This window comes from Eucalyptus grandis, chromosome 5, assembly GCF_016545825.1.
Source record: "Eucalyptus grandis isolate ANBG69807.140 chromosome 5, ASM1654582v1, whole genome shotgun sequence".
Classification (NCBI taxonomy): Eukaryota; Viridiplantae; Streptophyta; class Magnoliopsida; order Myrtales; family Myrtaceae; genus Eucalyptus; species Eucalyptus grandis.
Genome location: NC_052616.1, coordinates 50,985,709 through 51,006,797, shown reverse-complemented (window position 1 = coordinate 51,006,797; position 21,089 = coordinate 50,985,709). Strand labels below are relative to the sequence as shown.

Genomic DNA, 21,089 nt, shown 5'->3' with positions numbered 1-21,089 from the left:
CTTTCTTATCCTCTTGTAGATATGAATAAAAGCCGGGAAAAGTTATCCGATCAATTCTAGATCTATTATATGGAAAAGCTAACATAGCTGTCAATTCCTTGCCGATTTTTCTATGTGGCACACCTTCACATGAGCAATTTCCGACGAAAATTAGTAAGAATGATTATACTAAAATTTCGAGTAAAAAATTGGTACTAAATTGACAAAATTTAAAATTATTGAAATGACTTAGTATCCGTATAATAAATCTAGAATTGATTGGGAAATTTCCCTGAAAAAACCAGTTCCTAACATTTTGGAATTTATATTGGAGTTATTTAGATATATGTATGTTCTTTTTCCCTTGAAGAGCTGAGCAAATCTAGGTCAAGAATGAGATAGATTATGTGATAAGAAAAGATGCAATAAGTAACATGATGAGCTAAATGATAAGTAACCCAATAAGTATGTAATAGGTACTTTCCATACATTTGAATTTCTTGTATGTCATGAGATCTATGTGCTTAGATGGAAAAATTTTAACATAGTGTACAAATCCGTGTCATATACATCTATATAGCTTACATTTGGAGTATGTTTATTTCATAGGAAATGAATAATTTGAAAGACATTTTCCTAAAAATAATCATTTATATTGTTTACAAAAATGGACGAAAAAAAAAATTCATCATTCGTGAAAATATGTGGACATAAATTTTTTGTTGATAGTGAGATAATTTTCATTAATAATTATTTCAAATCAAAAAAAAAAAAAAAAAATTCAAACCATACCAGCAATCATTTTTTAAAAATATTTTGTCAAATCATCTGTTTTTCACGAGAAGGACGAAGCCTCAATTTATGTTGAATTTCCCAAAATCTGTCATTAACTCAGTGGTGATGTCCCTTGTTTGCTCGCCTGACTCAGATGAACAAGTGTCCAAGAGTCGGTCCACGTGCAAAGTAACCAAAAACACCAGCAAACTTTACATATTATGGGAGAATAGGCTTTTTTGTTTTCATTTACATTGCAAGATAAATGGATAAAGGTTACAGATCGAACAACGTCTAAGCTCCAGTAAATCAACCTCGATAGCTACAGAAGATCATGCCGAACTGATTTTGACCACGAATGCATTGGAGCACCGCAGAAATGAATAATTGACATGAGAGCTAGCTAGTTGGAATGTACCAACACGGACAGTTCGTGCAGTGTTATGGTTATGGTGTCACCTTTGAGGAAAAGTCAGTCCCCTTTTTAGGTTTTGGTCGGTAAGTCAGTCCCATTTGAAAAGGCGAACGAAACAGCAAAAAAGGCTCAAAGAGAGCAACAGCCATAGCACGCAAGGTAACCAGCTTTATGGCTTCTCCCATCTTTCATGTGAATCTCCCAACTTTCATGTGAATGATTTGCTAAAATTGTAATTCCATTTTTTTTTTCCTAAATGGTGGGTCAACCACTGAATCTTTTAGCTTGACTTCTAAGGAGATGGAAAGCTGTTTTATGATGGGTTTGCATTAGAAAAGGTGCTTCGAGTATTGTCCAATGTGCTCCTCATTGCTCTCAATATGCTCCACAAAAAATTAGTCTGTAAGTAGTTCAGTCAATCCTCTGGTAGGTATTTTGAATGAAGTCCCTGTTCCATCCATAGAAGAATGAACAGATCATTTCTACACGAGGCATTAGATATTTTCAAGTCGGGATCAGGTTCGGTTCCTGATTTCTATTACGAGGAACCGACTATAATGAGAGTAGGTCATTCACCCTGAAACCGACAGGTTTATGCAACGTTAGTACATCTGGTCCTGAGTTTATAGGTTATATAGAACTTTTTCATCTCAACAGCAGCGCATCACAAGATAAATTTCTCTTTTAGATGTGTATAAACAACTGATGAATCTAACATCATCATTCCAAGGATCATTCCGATCTTCATCCATTGCTGAATAAAGCATTGAAGACCAATCATGCATCTACGCATCAAAAATAGTCTAGAAATTGGTAACAACATAACTCGAGACATGTTGAATAGCACCACATCATTCCACTAACATTCTTTACTAATTTGTCGAATGGAGAGAAGCAGCCTCCCCAAATGCAGCCTGAAGTCAAACATGTAAGTCGCCAAAAGAAGAGTGAAGCAATTACAAGATCATGGGAGAAGAAATATGACACCAAGTTCATTGGCTTCAACGACTGTATGATGCTCCACGGAATGCCTTCAGTTCCCAGTGCGTGTATACCGTATTTACAACATTTGAAACCTTTCACAACAACAACATAGCTTCTCGTGTTGGTAGCAAGAATACGCGCAGTAAGCAGTCAATAGTGCCTCTGGTAGGGCGGGGCTTGCCCAGTTGGAGGCGGCATGTCAGCAGACGAATTCCTGTACAGAGTTCCTGGATTTGGAGCAGCATACTGTGCGCCTGAAGTTTCATGCATAAAACTGTTAAGTACAATTATATGAGGCATCAATCTAGATTAAGAAAACTCTGAATAAATTCATGGAATGTGCACGGTTGGGTGACATCCCAAGCTCATAAACCTGAGATAAAATGCAACAAAGGAAACTATGCTTCCAACTGCGCAAATTAATGATGAGTTGATCAGTTCTAATTACCATGCTGCCGCGACGGATCCTCCATCAATGTGGATCCTCTTAGAGTTCCTGGAAAACCTCTGGGATTCCCACTGACATTGAAAGGAGCACCAGAAGTAAAATATGGTACTGAAGAGGCCCTTTCACCTCCATTTAAGAAAGGCCTGACACTGCCCTGGTACAATGCATCAGTGGGGACACCGTGCATGCTGTTGTACACCATGTTTGACCTGCTGTAGGAGTTATCCACTCCATGGATCGGGTAACAGTTTGAACCAACATTGGTAGTGGCACTTGATGTACTAGGATAACCATAATCACTGGCAGGGTAGAAACTTCTTTGACAACTTCCAGGAGCGGCAAGTGCTCCAGGCACATTATACTGCTGATGGGCTTGATATGAATCCAACTGAGGCCACAGCTTCCACATTATCAAGTGTTCAATTATTTTAATTAAGATAACACAATTTGAATATGAGGTTCATTATATAGTTCGCATAAGACTGGACAACAAAAAGGGAGCATTTCTCCGCAAATGCATATGAATTCATTTGACCAGAGCAAAGATATTATACCAAAGAAAAAGAAGAGAATTTTATTCACCTGTGAAAAAAAATATCTGTGAAATTCAAAAGTACAGATCTGACCTCTTGAACTTCTAATGCAAGTACACTTTATCAAAGAAAGGCCAAAAACACACGAAACATATGCTTACTCGATTCAGGACTTGGTAGCTGGGGTTCAACAGAGGGGAAGCTACACAAGAGTCCATCCAGTGTCCTCCACTCACTGAAAAACCAATAAGATATGACATCATCAGAGAAAGGTTCACTATGAACCATTATATTCTCAACTGGCTGAGTTGAGACAACTTGGCAGCCATATGAACCAATATATTCTTAATTCAAGGAAAAGAGAAGCCTAAACCTGATGGGATGTGCTCCTTTTGTGGCAAAGGATAAGATCCTGCAGCAGTCCCATGTGGATAAGGTGAAAAATCATTCTTCACATTCAAATTGGAAGGACAGGCAAGAGATTGCTTCATCTCATCCAAATGCCTCTGTGACTCCACTTGGTCCAGTTCTGCAAACATGACCTAGCAAAAAAACCAAAAATTAGTCACACAACAATTGACTAAGTTAAAAATAACCAATCAACACCAGGAGAATCACCTGATCAAAGTACTCTCCTGATCCACGCATATCCGCACTGGTGGGCAAAGCAAAATTGGCTGCCAGAAGTAATCGAATTTAGATACCAGGAGAAATTGGGACGATACATTGAAAAGGAAATGATAATGAACAAGGGATCAAATAAAACAAGCTAGTGTAATACCCAACATTTGATTCACTGCTTCGGCAGGTACCTCCTTCCCCATTTCTCTGAATCTCTTTTGAGAGCGCATTTTCAGTTCTTCTGGTTTTGGAAATACCACTACAGCAATCTGAGGGGGAAAAGCACATCATATGGATATACAATCAGCAACTTTTATTTTTTATTTTTTTGGTTGAAAGAATCAGCAACTTAGTATATTTTTACATAAAATTTAAAGCAGAAGATAGGCACCTTTTGAAAAGATGCAAAGGGCTTTAGTTTGCGTTTACGTGCACCTTTGTAGACATTTGTCTGATCAAGTATGTAATTCCTAGCTGTCCTTGCAGCCCTTGTCAGTAGGATATTAAATATGTCAGTTGCCCGGTCCATTAGACGATCAAATCTTTCACCATAGTTTCCCTTACGCAGGAGCCCAGGAACCTGTGCCAAGATTCAACAGATAGGCGATAGAAATGAGCATAAAGGCAACCCCAAGAGCCTAGAAATGCAAGAGAACAAAGTCATACCTTCATTTGATCCAAAACAAGGTTGGTTCCAAGCAACACATATCGCTTCTCAGGGTGTTCTTTGATCCATTTCTCAGCCCAAGTAGTTTTTCCAGAAGCTGGCAATCCCACCATCATGATCACTTCACAGCAGCTAATATCAGAGAAAGCAGGGCCTAGAATGGCCTTCTGATCCTCAAATGCACAAGCCCAAGGCTTAAAACCATCTTGGGGAACCAACCCATCGTCAAGACTAAAGTGCATCTCCACTTCAACATTCTTCAATAGTATGTGCGGAAAGAGCGCTGATCTCCACGGTAAATTACTTGCTGCAGCATCCACTCCAAGACCCATCCCACTGGCATCAAACTGCTTTGCAACTCCCAGCCACTTCCCATTCTTTGAGAAACCTAGGGATGCCAGGGGCCCACTCTCAAGATCAACAGCACAGACAATCATATCACCAATTCCAAATTTTTCACTGTAATCCAAAAAGTCATTGGCAGTTGAAAATTTCCCAGTCCCTCCATATCCAAAGCTGCAGCAGCTTTCTCCAAGGCTTCCCACCGGTTCATCCCCAGTCGACACACCAACACGGCAAAGATGTCGTTTGTCATGGGGGGTGTCTTCCATTTCAACTGGTTGAGTTGAGATGACTTTGCAGCCAAAACAGTATTTCCCCTGATTATTCCAGCATTAGCGCGCGCACCAGACCAGCAATAAGCAAACCCTTTCTCATGAAGTGCAGATCCTTGAAGCCCATTGCCTTCCACATTGAAATCTGCACAAAGGAATACGCGGTCGCACCGTCACTTCAATTAGCAAAGCAAGAACGAGTTCAGACCTCTCAACATATGCAACCGATGATTCGCTCGATACTCAGCACAGAAAAACTTGAAGAAAGAGCACAAAGTAACAGATATACATAAGGGGTACGCATTTCCATTGCGTGTTTTTCTACAACCATGCCTAATATCATCCTTGAATGAATGAGAAAAAACTTAGACAAAAACATTCAAAACGTGCGCCACAACACGAGGCAACAAAGGTCACTTCCCACATCACCAATCCTCCTCCTCCTCCTCCTTCCTTCCTTTTTTTTTCCCTGAAACAAAACAATTACGCCAGTGACAAGACCATATAACCATGGATGCCTGCAAATCCATCTCACCGCCAAAATTAAGGAAAACAATCTCGACTCGGAAGACCATAACCATGGATGCCATTCCAAACCATCCCTTCGCAAGAAAAGCACATTTCTCGCGATTCCATCTCACCGCCACCGGAAATTAAGGAATCAAACCAGACGCCACTCCACAGTACTGTTCGATCGAATTCCGCTCCGCGCCTTCCCGGCCGCGCCACGGCACGAGCCACGGCCGGCCGTCGCGATCGATACGACATCGAGACGGCCAAGCGGACGCACGATCGCACGCTCCACCGAACCCCCGGCGCGCGCAATTCTCGAACCGAACGAAAGCACGACGCGCCGCGATCGTCCCTCCGAGGCTCAACCCGTACAGACGGTCGGAGAACGAACGAGCAGCGAGAAAGAGAGGAGAGAGAACACTCTAGAGAAGCCGAGGCGATCGACGGAAAGGCGCGAAGAGACGTGGGAAAAAAGACGGGGAAAAAGGGCGGGTTACCTAAGTTGCAGTCGGCGGGGTTGAGCGCCACGTGGCGGCGGCGGGTGCGGTGGTGGTGCTCCGGCTCCGAGGCGGCGCCGCCGTGCCTCGTCCTCTTGGGGTTCGGGTCGAAGTAGTCTTCGCCGGGAGGTTCGCGCTTCAGGGAAGCCATTTCGCCACCCCGAGTCCGGAGCTGAACCAGTTCCGGCGAGAGAAAGAGAGAGAGAGAGAGAGAAGGGAAGAAGGGTAAAAGTGTCATTGGTGTATATAGAGGGATTCCGAACGGAGTGGGACCCACGAGCCAAGAAAATGTTTTTCTTTTTTCGGTTTCGTGAAAAATAAGTAAGTCGTTTATATGGCCGAATAAATAAATAAACGACGATTTTTTTTTAATTTATAAATTATTAACGAAAATGAACATACTCTTTGTAGATTAATTTGTTGAAGCGATATAAGTGATTAATTAAAATATATATATATCAATTATCCATTTTTCGAAAAATAGATAGACCGCTAATTTCAATTTAATTGAGTTTTGGAAAGTTTAGTATCCACATCGAATATTTAAAGTAATGGGTACTTTTAACATCGGCCAATAATATATTCTAGGATATTCCTTAAGTTCCACCTGAAATTTACCTCAATTCACTTATCAACATATGTGTAGCCCAAGTCAACGACAAGACGTGATCCTTTCCCTCATAGTCATCCGGTGGTCCAAAATCATATCCATTAAAAAACTCATATATCACCGATACTGAAATTGGCTAATTATTCGATGCATGTACTTTGCCCCATGAAGTGAGAATCAATAGAGTGAGTGGTTCTAGGTTGTTTCTAAGTTTTTTATAAGTTCCACTTGAAAGCTATAACCTAATCATTAAAATAGACTCTTTGGGCAAAAGAGAGAAGGGACGAAAGGGAAAAGTGTCATTGGGGTATATGAAAGGATTCCCAAACGGGGTGGGACCCACGAGCCAAGAAAATGTTTTTCTTTTTTGGTTTCGTGTAAAAAAAAAAAAGTTGAAAAATATATTTTTTAAATGATATTTTATATGGCTGAAAAGATTAATTAAACGACGAATATTTTTTAATTATAAATTATTAATGAAAATGAACATACTCTTTCTTGATTAATTAGTTTAAGCGATATAAATGATTAATTAAAAATATATATTTCAATTATTCCATTTTTTGAAAACAGACAGACCGCTATTTCCTATTTAATTGAGTTTTTGGGAAGTTTAATATCCACAGCAAACATTTAAAATAATAAATTTCAGGATATTCCTTGAGTTCAACATGAGATTTATCTCAATCCAGTCGCCGATCATCGACATGTGTGTAGCCCGAGTCAATGCATTTCATTACTCCACTTGTCAAGTGGGACCCAACTACACGTCACGTGACAAGACGTGATGCTTCCCCTCGTAGTCTCCGATGGTCAAAAATCATATCCATAAAAAAAAACGCATACGACACGGATGATGAAATTGATTCCTCATTTTTTGTAACATGAAATCTAGTCCATTGAAACTTGAAACTATCATAAATTGCAAAGCTTACCCAAGTTCCACCTGTATTATTAATTGGCAATCGTAATGAATTATCACTTTTAATTATAACTTATATTTAAACACATGAAAAATATGAAATATTAATTAAATATAAAATTTCATCATAAAATGAAAGGTGAGACAAGTAGTTCCAAATTATATAATCATCTAACACCATTTAATACTTCAAGACTGTGGAAATATATAAAACATTAACAAAATAAAAGTCTTCATCGTAAAATAAAAGCTTAGATAAGTAGTTTCAAATTATACAATCATCATCGAATGTCATAAAATATTGCAAGATTGCATGAAGATAGACCAAGAAAAATACAAAAACTTGTTTCAAATTCTAAGTTACAGATTCTAGGTTCCATCAATTTAAAACTTAAAACCTACTTCTTAATTTTTAAAACCTAAAACTCTTCTTACATACCTTGAAACTTGGAAATGGATAGATTCCCATTGCTCTAATTCTCAAGTTCCAAATTCTACTCTAGAACTATGCTCACTCTTAAGAATCAATATATGCATGAAATCATTCCATGAAGCGCTCCATGCTTTTCAGGAATAAAGAATTACAACTATCCTGTCCAAACTCCTACCAAGTACTCTTTCCATTAACAAGATTTATCGTTTCACCAATCCATCATACGCATTACCTACAGCAAATCGAACTGCGACTGAGACAAACTCAAACTCTAGTCCGTGCATCTGCCCAAAGCCAAGTGCCAATCACAAGAACTGGTCAGGAAAGGCGTGAGATCGACAATGCTAGATCAGTGCAGATTAACGGATTTGCCTCGCCATCAATCATTCAACGTGCTTTGATCAGTAACAGCCACGATATGAATAGACACATTCAGAAAAAATCACTCAGGATTCTGCTGCTGTTCTTCATGTGATGTGCCATCAAGACCAGCACTGCCATCTCCACCATCGATGCCGTTAGTTGCAGAATCGTAAGCAAAGCCCCAGATGGAGACACAATTCTCATCACCTGCAAAAGAGAGGAGAATATGATGTAAACCAATGGCAACAGTGTACTGCTGAGGTGATCAAAACAGAGTGCATGCACATATACGGCTTACGCTATGAAGATATCTACTGTAATCCATCTAATAAAACACGGAACAATTTGATCCAAGCACATTATAAAAGAAAAGCAGAAAGGACTGGCTGCAGAAACTGGCAACAAAAACTTCATAATCCTATCTTTTCCACACAAAAGTAGCAAACGCTAGGCCCTAGAAGACCCTCCAGAAGGACTTGGGAGAAAGACAAAAAAAATGAAGAAACAAAACAAGAAATAACCCAACAGAGGATTATAGGGGCCCAATCTTTTGATTGAATTAGCACAGTCACCAAGTCATTCAATCAGGCGAAGTGAAATATGCTGTAAAGCTTTAACCGCAAAAGGTGGACATCTATGATACCCCTTAAATGAAATTCTGCATCATCGTCCTCAGGAACTTCAAATCTTCGGTGCCCTGAAGAAGAAGCGGCCATTGGCAGAAATGGGTGGAAAGAGAAACCATTTACTGTATCTGCAGAGTCATGGAAGACAAGGAAAAGTTAGTTATCAGGCAATCAGATAGAATTTAACATTTACGCGTAAGTGGACAGGAATCTCTCGATTTCCAAAGCATCAGACCTGATGCAGCCTGAAAGCCTGAAGTCCACTGCCCAGTTTGGAGATCATATATATGAACGAGACCATCCTGAAGGCAAAGACTGTTAGAAAGAGTAGACAATTGACGAAATAGTTCACCATAAATGTAAAACCAGCATGATACCTGACCACCTGTACCAAGATGTCGCCCTAGAGGGTCAACATCAAAGTATATCCGCTGGTTGGTATCTTCAGATGATCGATACAACCTATATGCACGATTGAGGACAAAAAAAAGTCACTTCGATGATTCAAACAAAATTCACAGTAGAAAAAGCAATTACTTGAGAGAAAAAACTGTGCCTTAGGTAGGCATATTTAGCAGGAAATATTCTACTTTCACATCTAATGACTTAACATTGCAGTAAAAATATGTTATTCAGTTCAACTTAAAGAGAAGCTTTTGCTATCACAAGAAACAATACTCACTTGTAGACAACATCAACAGCCTTGCGAACATCCCAGCACATAATAAAAGGGTCCTACGTAGAAATTTAAGAAGAGACATTGTCAGAAACAGATCGCCCAAAGTAAAAAATGCATAACTAATGTTTACCCACGATTCCTGGATGTTAAGTTCATCCCAAATTGTTTTCATACCTTCTTGAGAACTTGGATGGCGTTTAATCACAGGATAAAGACAGAATTGATACGAAAATTATTTGTGTGTTCTATCCAGAGAGTGACTAGATATACGATTATATATGTTCTCCTATCTTAACTGGCTTCGCCAATTAACACACATCCAAAATGTCAAAACTCAAACACAAGGGAACAAGGAGGTACAATCAAAACAAAATAAGTATCTTACAACCTTTATTCATGTTAGACAACATTACTGATTAGCAACAAGTGCCTCATTCCTTATTAGATCACTCTGTCTAGAAAGAACAGGGAAGGATCATCACCCCCCTCACCTCCCCCCCTCTCTCCTTTTGCCACAATTCGCACCCCAATTCACACCCAAAGTCATTCCCTTTCACCTAAGGGAAAATCTTTTTTTGTTTATCTTGTCCTTTGCGATTGTATTTTATATCTGCCTTTTTATATGGGTATACCCAATCTTATAGACTTTGCTTAAAAGAGGAAACCTTAAATCATATTACCCTGTATAAAAACAAAAGAACGGTCAAGCAAGTCCAAGACATCATAAAGGGATATCTTTTAGTAATGATCATATTTATTTTCCAAGAAAAGGAAAAGAGAAAGTATAGAGCATTCTACCTTTCGTCCTCCAGTATACAAGTAGTTTCCATCTTTTGAAAATAACACCTGTAATTGCAAGCTTATCACCTATAATTTCTTGAGAAAAACAATCACATCAAGGAAATCCAATATCAAGCACTTACATGGGTAACCCCACCTTGTTGACCATGTAAGATGTACAAGAGTTCCATGTTATCTTCTCTGTAGATTGCAGTAGTCTGGCTGTAGGAACCAGTTGCCAGCATTCCAGTATGGGTTGGAGAGAAAGCAATGGCAGAGATAATACCTGCACAAAAGCAATAGAGAATGAGATACTCAATTCCTCCTTTTTAACTTGTGATCTCAATATTATCTTGTATAACTATACAATAAACACGGAAATACAGGGCATTTAGGAGATCTGCTAGTTCCCTTTACATGCATAGCGCATAAGCCTCATGGCAAAATAAATAGAACGAGCCAGCCTTACAACCAACTGCAATCCTTTGAAGATGAAATACTCAATTCATCTTGATTGTAGTTTTTGAAACCCTCTTTTATTTAACTTGTTAAACAAATCTCTAGTAATAGCTAAAACAGGACAAACACAATAACACACCTGTTTGACCTTCTTTATTTCCTTGAAGCGTTGAGTGGCTCTCAAAATCTCTACCAGGGCGATGTACGTCAAACACTCTTATGGATTTGTTATATCCAGCAAAGATCCTATACATGAACAGAGGATGTAGATTGAAAGTTTAATAGACTTAAAACGTTACAAGCCCTACGTGAAGAGATTAGCTCCAACAAACTAAATTATTTATGATAACCACAAAAACCACTAAGCAACCAAACACCAACATTCTGAAATCCAGGTAGCAGAGCATAACCAAAACCACCAAATGCTGATTTCTTTCAACAGTAGAAGGTAAAGTAACGTAAAATTTCAAACGAAACTTTCAAGGGGAATTAGAGTGGATCGTTGACATGAGGGAATTTAAGAGTCTTCAAAATTGGATGTTAGCCTTACTTGTTCCCTGCAGGATTGAATGCAATCGAAAATGCCGCTGTAATTTCATCCACACCATCATAAGCCCTGTAAGTGCAACGTAGCTGCAATATCAAGTGTAGGAGTCAATAAAATTTCCTCTATTTTCCAAGATCATTCAAAACGAAGTTGCACGAAGAAAATTGTAAAGAAGAAGCTAAAAGGTATGCAGACAATTGCTACAAAGCATGTCTAAGATGTCAAATAAGCTCAGGCTCCACGTCTTCAGTATAACCCTAAACGATTATATGGCTTCAATTAAGTCCCCCAGTGTTCTTGAAACCTCTAAACTGAACAATTCTGACCTGTCCAGTAGTAGCATCCCAGACATGAATTGGATGATCACGAGTCGTTGATGCGAATACACAGCTTACTGGGTCTGCAATATGAAAAGGTTCCATACTCAATTCTAGCGGTGGCTAATTACCAGAAGAGAAATAACCATAGAAGAAAATATAACCATGATAAGTAAAAGAAGAGTAAAATGTAACAAGAAGACCTGTAGCAGACATGTAAGGGTACCAACAGAAATCATAAACCGATTCCCCTTCCGTCACAACAAGATTCGCTGCAAAGGAATCTGCAATTAAAGAGAACTGCATGAGACATAGACCGCCCATTATCTCAATTTGCGAATGTTTAGTCATAGATATTTCTCGCAGACAGTCTCAGCAGTCCTAAAGCTAACATCTTTCAAGCTATTCGAACACACAGAAACAAACAGATATCCTGAATGACCACAAAATGCCTTGTGAACCATGTACCTTCATCAAGATTTGACGAGCTCGCATTCGCGCTGTCCTCGCCCCCGTACTCTGGTCTGATCAGGACACGGTCCAATCAAAGCACCACCAAACAACGCAACATCTCGTGATCTAATAAGACATAGGAAGGAACAGAAAAACCAGCAAGCACTCCCCAAAACAAACTTACAAGGCGAACACACGAAGGGTATTGTCCTCCGAACTACTGAGAAGGCAAGTCCCATCAGGCGACCTGACGAAAACCCAAAAAGAAAAACAAGCAAATCATCGCTCCCAAAGCCACACCCCTACTCAGAACAGGAAGAACCAAGAACCCATCATAGGAAAACGAAAAATTTACGCACCATTTGGCGCCCTTAAGAAAGTTGTTCGGCTTCTGGTCAGTTGCGAACTGCTTGTGGAAATGGTAGGTTCTCTGAGGAGGGACGTCGAACCGAATCGAGGGCCACGAGTAGTCCTGCTGAGCGGCCTCCGCAGGTTCGTCGGGCGGGGTCAGTCGATGCTGCTGCTGCTGCCCTTCTTCTCCTTCTTCTTCGGTCATCCTTGCGCCGGAAAGGGTGTGCGTGCTGAAGAGCCGGCGAGCAGGAGCGACGAGACTTCCCTTGAGTTCTCGCCGGCGAGCTTCGGCTCCGGCGACGCTTCTCCTCTTTTCGAGTTCGGGCGAATGGAAAGAGGGAAGCCCTCGACTCCTTTTGATTTGAGAAATGAAAATAATAACACGGGAATAAATGATAATTTCATAAGTAAAACCTAAACTCGGAATAAATACAGAAAATAAATCAATTTTTTTATAACAGGATGTTTTAAGAATAACATCCGCAAGCTTGAATTTTTCTTAATCAGTTTTAATTTAAATCCTAATATCATATCATACTGCATTGTTTTCTATTCTTGTTATGTTGAAGGTTATAAATCATAGAAAACTTGATGATCGTGGAACAAGAATTCTTAGTTACGAGTCGAGTACTATTAACAGTTTTTGAAATGAATTAAATTACTTTAATTAATTATGATAACTAAAATCTTGGTTGTTTTAGTTTGAAAATTATCTCTATAATTCAAATTTCATTTTAGTGTAAATTGGGCAAATTAATTCTAGTTGGTTGATAATATACTGAGTGTCGCACTTCCTTGAATATAATTACATGTTTGTGAAGCACATTACAATAAAATCTGAACTAAGAAATTGAAAAATATATGTTTCGATATTACATAATTGACATATTTTTATATGTTTCAAGTGTTTCATACTTAATAATAAACCAAATTATCTTGCCTTGTGTCGTCCTCTGTGCACTTATTAGCTTATGCCCAAAGCTTGTTTCATTTGATGAAGACCTTTCCAATAAGAAACAATTCGACCAAAAAAAAAAAAAAAAAGAAACAACAAAAGAATGTTCTATATCGTGTGCAAATGCATAATACCTTTAGGATCCTTCTGTTTGAGGCAGAGGGTAACCATAATCGAGGTTTAATTCAACTTTGATGGATGTCGAACTTGACCGGATCTTTATAACCTTAATTCGACCAAAATTGTAATCAAACTAAATCAAATCATTTTTTTGACTCCAACCGAAACAAATGATGGATGATTTTTTTCTTTATATGTGCTATTTGTTACAGATTTCATGAACTTAAAAGTTCCCACAAACATTACTTGATTTCACGGTTTGTTTTGGTTGTCGAAAAGTTGAACCTAATTGGACCGTGAAATACAGTGTAGGTCCATTTGGAAATGTTTCTTTTGTCGGGAAAGAAATGCCATTGAACCAAATTAAACCATAAAAAAAGTTAATGTTAAAATTCGAGTTCATCTTCATTTGGAAAGCAAAACAGTACTTCATGTTAGCTCCTCTGAAATCAAATGTAACCGAAGGAGTTCCTTGCTTAATCATGAATTTTCAGACAGTTTGCTTCCTTGGAAACAGAGGGTTGTGCTGAAACTAAAATCAAATTGTAATGATGTCCATGCAGTTTCGCACAAATACATGAAGACTTCGCTTAGTCTTCCAAGAGTGCAGATAAAGAAAATTATCTTGACCAAACACCCTTCATGTGCTGATAATCAAAAACACTTCCATTAACCTCATTCCTTAAGGAGGTTCATACTAACAACTACACTAAACTTGACAGAAGTGTAGATTAGGTACATGTTAAAACCTGACAGTGTAGATAAAAATGAGTAGTGTAGTGCCCATGGCAAAGTATGCCTGCCATTAGATTAACAAGAAACCCAGATTTTCATATGCTTTAAGGACATCTATTTGAAAGAGTGGCTGAAGATAACTTCAGCATTTCTGGAAGCTCTTCGATAGCTGAGCATATTTTGGCTCACAACAAGTAGTTTCGAAAGAATAGTGGCTCGAACATGTTCTTGTCCATGTCCCATGTTCAAATTAGCCTTGATAATCATCTTCTCAGCGCAAGTGCATCACCAAGAAGAAACTTAATCAGGGCAAGCAGACGTTCCAACCCAAAATTATCAATGGTGATCTCAACTCTCTTGAGATGTTTCGCCAAGCATTGAAATTTCCCCTTTTGTGAACACAAAAAATCTTCTTCATCATAGTTAAAACTTTCTTCCGATTCTTCGTCAAGACTATACTGCACATAGATACCTCATTTAAGAAACTTACTTCACATCACATGCGGATCCATAGAAAATAGAATTCGTTGCCTTACCAAAATTTCAAAAAACAAAAACATTTCATTTGTCCACGGTAGGTGCTAGTTCGTTTTACTTTATTTTAAGTACTAAGAATTTGAACTTTTACACTCATCTACACAATAAAACTATCTTTCTTTCTAGGTGTTCATCACTAATTTGTCAGTTCAAGATCCAAACCCTACATGGCAGCAAAAGAATCTCCAGTATAACACCGTAATTACTTTAGGACATGAACTAAAACGGTTGAAATTAGCCTTGCAAAAAAGTGGAGTAGACTAACAGACTCATTACCAAATTTCATTTGCTGGAACAAATAAGAGTTTGAGATTTATCATTTCTACATGCTTCTGAAGTTTTATCTCACTTTTAAACATTCATGCAAATAGGAGCCAGCACAAGAAGCGAACTTAAAATAATACAGCAAAGGAACAAACCATCGATAGGGGAGGCCAGTCAGGCATATGACTAATTTTTCCAGGCACTGTGAAATTCGTAGCATGTATGCTATCCCAAGAAGGTCCCACTGAATAATGTCTACATGTAGCGTCAGACTCGACATATTGACAATGGCGCTGGCACTCCTTCCATCTCCAAAAGGAAAGTTTCTAAGCACATTGAGCAAGCAACATAGAAAATTTTGATTATAATTTTTCCTATTCAACATGAATAAAAATGACAAAAATTATAGTCCATCCAGATTTCGATACCCCTTGTCTTCTGCTAGGAAAAGACCAATAAGGATACTACAAGTAGAAATGAACCAGTGAATCTCTTTAAGAATCAAGAATATTAATGTATACTTCTAATGTAAAACTTGTGATCTTTGAAGGATCTAAAAATTCTAATAGTTGGTCTCACAAGACAGTGAACCTCGTTATTGACTAAAGTTTGCAAGTGAATCCATTCACTGTCATTGTAAAACATTATGAGAATACTCTGTAATATATATTATTGAACAACAGCCATATGTGACAAGAGAGCGCGATCTTGTTTTGCCAACCTAAGATGACTAGGTTCATTACTCTATCATATATCCAAATAAATGAACTTTTTCCATAAACTGAAAGAATGAAATGAAAAGGTAACCATTTCAAATAATCTCTTTATGCATTTTTCTTGTGAAAATCAAGAGTTTGCAATGCTACATTGATTAGCATCCATAATAATTGGCAATACGTAGAGGCATTCATTATTCCCAGTTGAGTGATCCCAAATACATTATTGGAAATCAAACAGAGGGAAGAAGCTCCAATGTTCACTATGCGTTGTCATCTTTACAAGTTGAAACACAAAATTATTAATCATCCCATCTGCCAACAATTAATTATGCATGTTTTCACAATAATTCCCATGATGAAAGACGAGAACCACAGCCAATAGCAGAGAGCTGAGGTTACTCGACCAGCACAACAAAAACCACTAAATAAGTGCTAATCACATACACGATTCAACACGAGTACGTCTTATAAAATGGTAAAAAATATCGAGCTTGTACCTGAAAACACCAAGCCCCAATGGTGATTGTAGTAACTCCGCACAGCTTCTGAAAGGTTTCCTTCAACATGTGGCTGCACATCATCTCATCACTAGGCAAATCGGTAAGAACTCGAATCGAAAAATCTAACTTGGCTTCCACCAAAGAAGATACATCGCTAAGTCTTAACATGGCATGAGGTTGCCAATCCCCTGATATTTGCAGCGACAGCAAATGCGGGGCCCAAATTTTCTGAATGCTAGAGTCGCTTAAGTTACGAAGTACCAACTCTTTCACACTTGTCGAATCTATCATAATGTTCTTCACGCCCCAACAACCCCACAATTCAAGGGACTCTAGAACAGGGCATCCCCTGAAAATTCCCTCGAGGATATCATCGCTCAACCTTGAAATTGCGATCACCAAGATCTTAAGACAAGGCCACCTAATAGTCCTACCCAACGAGAAACAGCACGTCCAGACTTCAAGGCGCACCAACCAACTCCAGCAATACAAGAACCGCGGCAGTATATAAAGCGTCGGCGGCTCAGTAGTCGGCAACAGCCGCAGGCTGAGCTCCTCCACTCGGCGCCCCTCTGCGAAGCGTAGCCAGAGGTCGAACTTGGGGCGGTGGGCCTTCTCGTACTTGAAGCCAGTGACGTGGAACCTCTTCACCGTGGGGGAGATGCACTGTATCAGGACGCTGTCGATGAGGGACGAGAAGTCCAGGGTACTGCGACGCCGGGCTACAATCTCTTCATCGAAGACCAGGTCGGTGGCGGTGGTCCAAGTGGGCCGCCAGCGCTTGGAGAGGACGCTGGTCCTGACGACATCTTGGAGGGGCAGAAAAGAGAAGATGCGGTGGATCACCGCGTCCGGCAAGGCGCTGATGAGATCCCTAGGGCTCAAAGGAGGAGGTGGAGGTGGGTTTGTTTTGTCGGTGCGATTCGGCCGATCGCCGGAGGGTTTGCGGTGGATGGAGGTCTCCGCCATGCCTATTTTCCCCGAGTTTCGAAGGCTCTATCGCAGCGTTTTTTCACTACTATTATGGCCCTCGTAAGTCCCGCTTTGCTTTTCCACGGAATGTTGCCCCCTTTTTTGTTTGGGTCCGTAGTGTCCCACGACATTTCTAAAAATAAAAATTCCGACACGTTGTATATTAAATGAATATTTTTATTTTTAATTAATTTGATTTAAATTCATAAATAAATAATTAATTAAAAAAAAAAAAAGAGCCTATAATAAATTTACACTAATAATATTAACAAATCAATTCATTTGAAATTCAAAAGATATATTTATAATTGATGAGGAACATTTTTTTAATTTTAACAAAAGTTATCGAAGAAACTAATAATTAATAAAAATTGGAATTAATTTATTTAAATAAATCTATAATTTTCTACCATGATCAAAATTTATCATTATTTAAAATTTAATACTTTTATTTTTCGAAATTATTTTTAATTTCATTTATTTAATTTCCGGTTAAAAAAACAATCCCCAGACTCCACCCCCTTCTTTCGTTCGTCCTTTTCCCTCCACCCCAAATTTTTTCACTTTTTTCCCTCCTCCCACCACTTGACAGTGACAGGTAAAGCTGTCACTTCTCCTCCCCCTCACGCCATCAGATCTCCTTCTTATTTTTTTGGGTTTCTTTATGAAAAACCTAGCGAACCGAGCCCTTCTTTTCTTATTCCTCATTGCCGCTCGTCGCACGACCCCCTTCCCTCCTCTCCTCTTCCTCTCGTCGCCGATCCATCGCAACAGTGGCGGCCCCCGCCGCTCTCTCTGGCCGTCTCTCGCCGTCGCGGTGGCCCGTTCGTGGCTGCGTCTCGCCGGCAGGAGTTTGCCTTCTCTCTTCTTTCTCTTTGTTCAGCTCTTTCTCTAGCCGTCTCTCGCCGTCGCGGTGGTCCGTTCGTGGTTTCATCTCGCCGGCGCTCGCGGCCTCGCCTCCACCCTCTATCAATCTTCTGGACACGCGTCGACATGCATGTCGAGAAAAGTTGACTGCGTGTCAGAAAATCCGACACGCGTGTCCGACCGTATGACACGTGTCGGACACTACACGGAAGCATGGACAACGTGTCCGTGCTTAGTGTCCCGTTCTTTCTCTCTCTCTCCCTTTTCTCCCTTTTCTCCTGGATCCCATTTTCCTTTCCTCTTCTTTACTTTTGATACTGTCGAGATTGTCTTCCTTCCCATAGAAGCTCTGACAATTGCCGTCGCTGAAGGGCCTTTGCTACACAGGCGTCGCCAGGAAAGTGTCTCGCCTCCGCTCATTACCACCACCGCTGTCTTCTCTCCTTAGACCTTCAGTCTTGTCGTGCCCTTCTCCGTCGTTCGTCTTCGCTTCGCTTCTGTTTCCTTCGTCTCCTTCGTCTCCTCGGGTGTTACTCGAATTGCCGGAGAGTTTCCGGCTAGAGCAAAGCCTATGAACCCCAGCATCGCCGTCGGGCCTTCAAACAGGTGCGGCACGGGAGAGTGCCCCGGCAACCGGCATAAGGCCATTGGCAGGCCAGTGGTAAAGCGATAAATGGAAATAGGGAAAAATGGAACTTGAAAAAAAAAGGCGGGACTCAGATTAATATTGTCAACAGTGGAAAAAGTGCCGCCCTTTACTTTTTACTTTTCTATTTACACAATAATCATAACTGATGGACTGAGTTCTGGCCTCTTTCATGAGCATAGTTTTTCTTTTGTGCTTTTTCTTTTCCAATTTTCACAGAAATTTTGTTTCGTGACCAAGGTGATCAACGGTCAATCAGTTTCCTTTGTACAGTCAAGTCAATTTGGCATCGTGTATTAAGCAAAATTCTTTCTTGATGCTACGTGGCGTTCAATTTAAAGGAGAAAAGAGAGAAAAATAGAGCGATAAACTCATTTGAAGCTTAATTGTTCCAACAAAATAAATATTATCAAAAGGAAAAAAATGGAAGCCCTGAAGCCACGCCCCTACTAAGAAAAAGAACAACCAAACACCCATCAAGGTAAAACGAAAGATTACGAACCATTTGATGCCTTTAAGAAAGTTGCTTTTTTTCGGCTTTGATCAATTCTCAACTGTTTGTCAAAATGATAGGCTCTTTAAGGAGGGACATCGAGCTGAATCGCAGCGACACGGGCCATGAATAACACGGAATCTCAGAAGAAATGCGGAAAAAAAGAAATTAAGGGTGTGAATGATAATGTTTCGTTTTTTTTTTTTTCATGCCTGGAAATGAAACAAAAAAGTGTTTCATTCCTGGAACAATTTTTGAACAAAAACGCGTTTGTGCTGGGAATAAAAAATGAACGAAAACACGTTTGGTAAATTTTATTCTTTTTTTGTTTCTTTTAATTTTTTAAACATTCTTATTTTATTTTAATTTTTCCTTTCTTTTTATTTTTTCTTTTTTCGGCCGGTCACCGCATCCCATGACCGACCGACGGGGCGTGGCACTCGCCCGGCCACGGCGAGGCTCGGCCTCGCCACGCCGGCGACGCCCAACCAAGGCGAGGCTCGGCCTCGCCCGCGCCGGCGACGCCGAGCCTCGACGGCCGGTCGTCGGCCATGGCGAGCCGACAACCGGCGAAAGAAAAAAAGAAAAAAAGAAGAAGAAAAGAAGAAGAAGAGAAGAAGAGAAGAAATGTTTCTTCAAGAAATGTTTCTGAGCAAGAAACAACAAATTGTTGTTTCTTTTTTTTTTTTGTTCTTATTTCGTTCAGAACAAAAACAAAAAAAAGAACAATGTAACGCAACCGAACGCGTTTTACGCCTTTCTTTTTGTTCCCGGGAACACTTTCCGTAGAAAGTGTTCGGAAACGCTTTCTTAAACGTTTCCATGCACGCCCTAATTTGATAATAGGATAATCTAAGTATAACATCCGAAGTTGAATTTTTCTGAATCAATTTTAATTTTATGATGGTTAGTTCCTAATATCATATAATATCGCATCGATTTCAATTCATGTGGTGTTAAAAGATTATAAATCATAGACAACTTGAAGATTGTGGAGCATGAATTCTTAGTCACCGGTCACGGACTATTAACAGTTTTTGAAATGAATTATACTTATAAATTTCGATGAAAATTTCTTTAATTAATTATCATAATTAACATCCGCAAGCTTGAATTTTTCTTAATCAGTTTTAATTTAAATCCTAATATCATATCATATTGCATTGATTTCTATTCTTGTTATGTTGAAGATTATAAATCATAGAAAACTTGATGATTGTGGGAACAAGAATTCTTAGATACTGGTGAGTACTATTAACATTTTTGAAATAAATTAAATTACTTTAATTAATTATGATAACTAAAATCTTGGTTATTTTAGTTTGAAAATTGAGTTATCTTATAATTCAAATTTCATTTTAGTGTAAATTGGACAAATTAATTCTAGTTGGTTGATAATATATTAAGCTTTTCCTTTAATATAAATCACATGTTTGTGAAGCACATTGCAATAAAATCTGAACTAAAAAATTGAAAAAATATATGTTTCGATATTACATAATTTACATATTTTTATAGGTTTCAAGTGTTTCATACTTAATAATAAACCAGATTATCTTGCCCTTTGTCGTCCTCTGTGAACTTATTAGCTTATGCCCAAAGCTTGTTTCATTTGATGAAGACCTTTTCCAATAACAAACAATTCGACCAAAAAAAAAAAAAAAAAAACAACAAAAGAATGTTCTATATCGTGTGC

General features: G+C 39.1%; 3 protein-coding genes across 4 annotated transcripts; all 3 read right to left on the bottom strand.

The window, feature by feature from the left end:
* Positions 1–1,948: 1,948 nt before the first annotated feature.
* Positions 1,949–6,253, bottom strand: LOC104445524 (heterogeneous nuclear ribonucleoprotein U-like protein 1). 2 transcript variants are annotated; one of them, XM_039313151.1, is made up of 9 exons: positions 6,046–6,253; positions 4,421–5,180; positions 4,146–4,334; positions 3,915–4,023; positions 3,752–3,810; positions 3,507–3,675; positions 3,295–3,368; positions 2,601–3,000; positions 1,949–2,406 (listed from the first exon to the last, which is right to left on the bottom strand). In XM_039313151.1, the coding sequence occupies exons 2-9, from the start codon at positions 5,030–5,032 to the stop codon at positions 2,303–2,305; spliced, it is 1,716 nt and encodes a 571-aa protein (XP_039169085.1). In that variant the 5' UTR covers positions 5,033–5,180; positions 6,046–6,253; the 3' UTR covers positions 1,949–2,302. The 2 variants fall into 2 exon arrangements, with proteins under 2 accessions (XP_039169085.1, XP_039169086.1); XM_039313152.1 differs by having other exon boundaries at positions 2,601–2,988.
* A 2,018-nt stretch (positions 6,254–8,271) lies between these two features.
* On the bottom strand, positions 8,272–12,943 carry LOC104445525 (telomerase Cajal body protein 1). Its single transcript, XM_039312118.1, has 14 exons — positions 12,594–12,943; positions 12,419–12,481; positions 12,250–12,305; positions 11,985–12,065; positions 11,791–11,864; positions 11,468–11,550; positions 11,057–11,163; positions 10,602–10,744; positions 10,477–10,524; positions 9,682–9,734; positions 9,377–9,461; positions 9,235–9,301; positions 9,017–9,127; positions 8,272–8,580 (listed from the first exon to the last, which is right to left on the bottom strand). The coding sequence occupies exons 1-14, from the start codon at positions 12,788–12,790 to the stop codon at positions 8,453–8,455; spliced, it is 1,296 nt and encodes a 431-aa protein (XP_039168052.1). The 5' UTR covers positions 12,791–12,943; the 3' UTR covers positions 8,272–8,452.
* A 3,362-nt stretch (positions 12,944–16,305) lies between these two features.
* Positions 16,306–17,450, bottom strand: LOC120293375 (F-box/LRR-repeat protein 25-like). Its single transcript, XM_039312529.1, has one exon. The coding sequence runs from the start codon at positions 17,382–17,384 to the stop codon at positions 16,365–16,367; it is 1,020 nt and encodes a 339-aa protein (XP_039168463.1). The 5' UTR covers positions 17,385–17,450; the 3' UTR covers positions 16,306–16,364.
* Between the last annotated feature and the right edge of the window lie 3,639 nt (positions 17,451–21,089).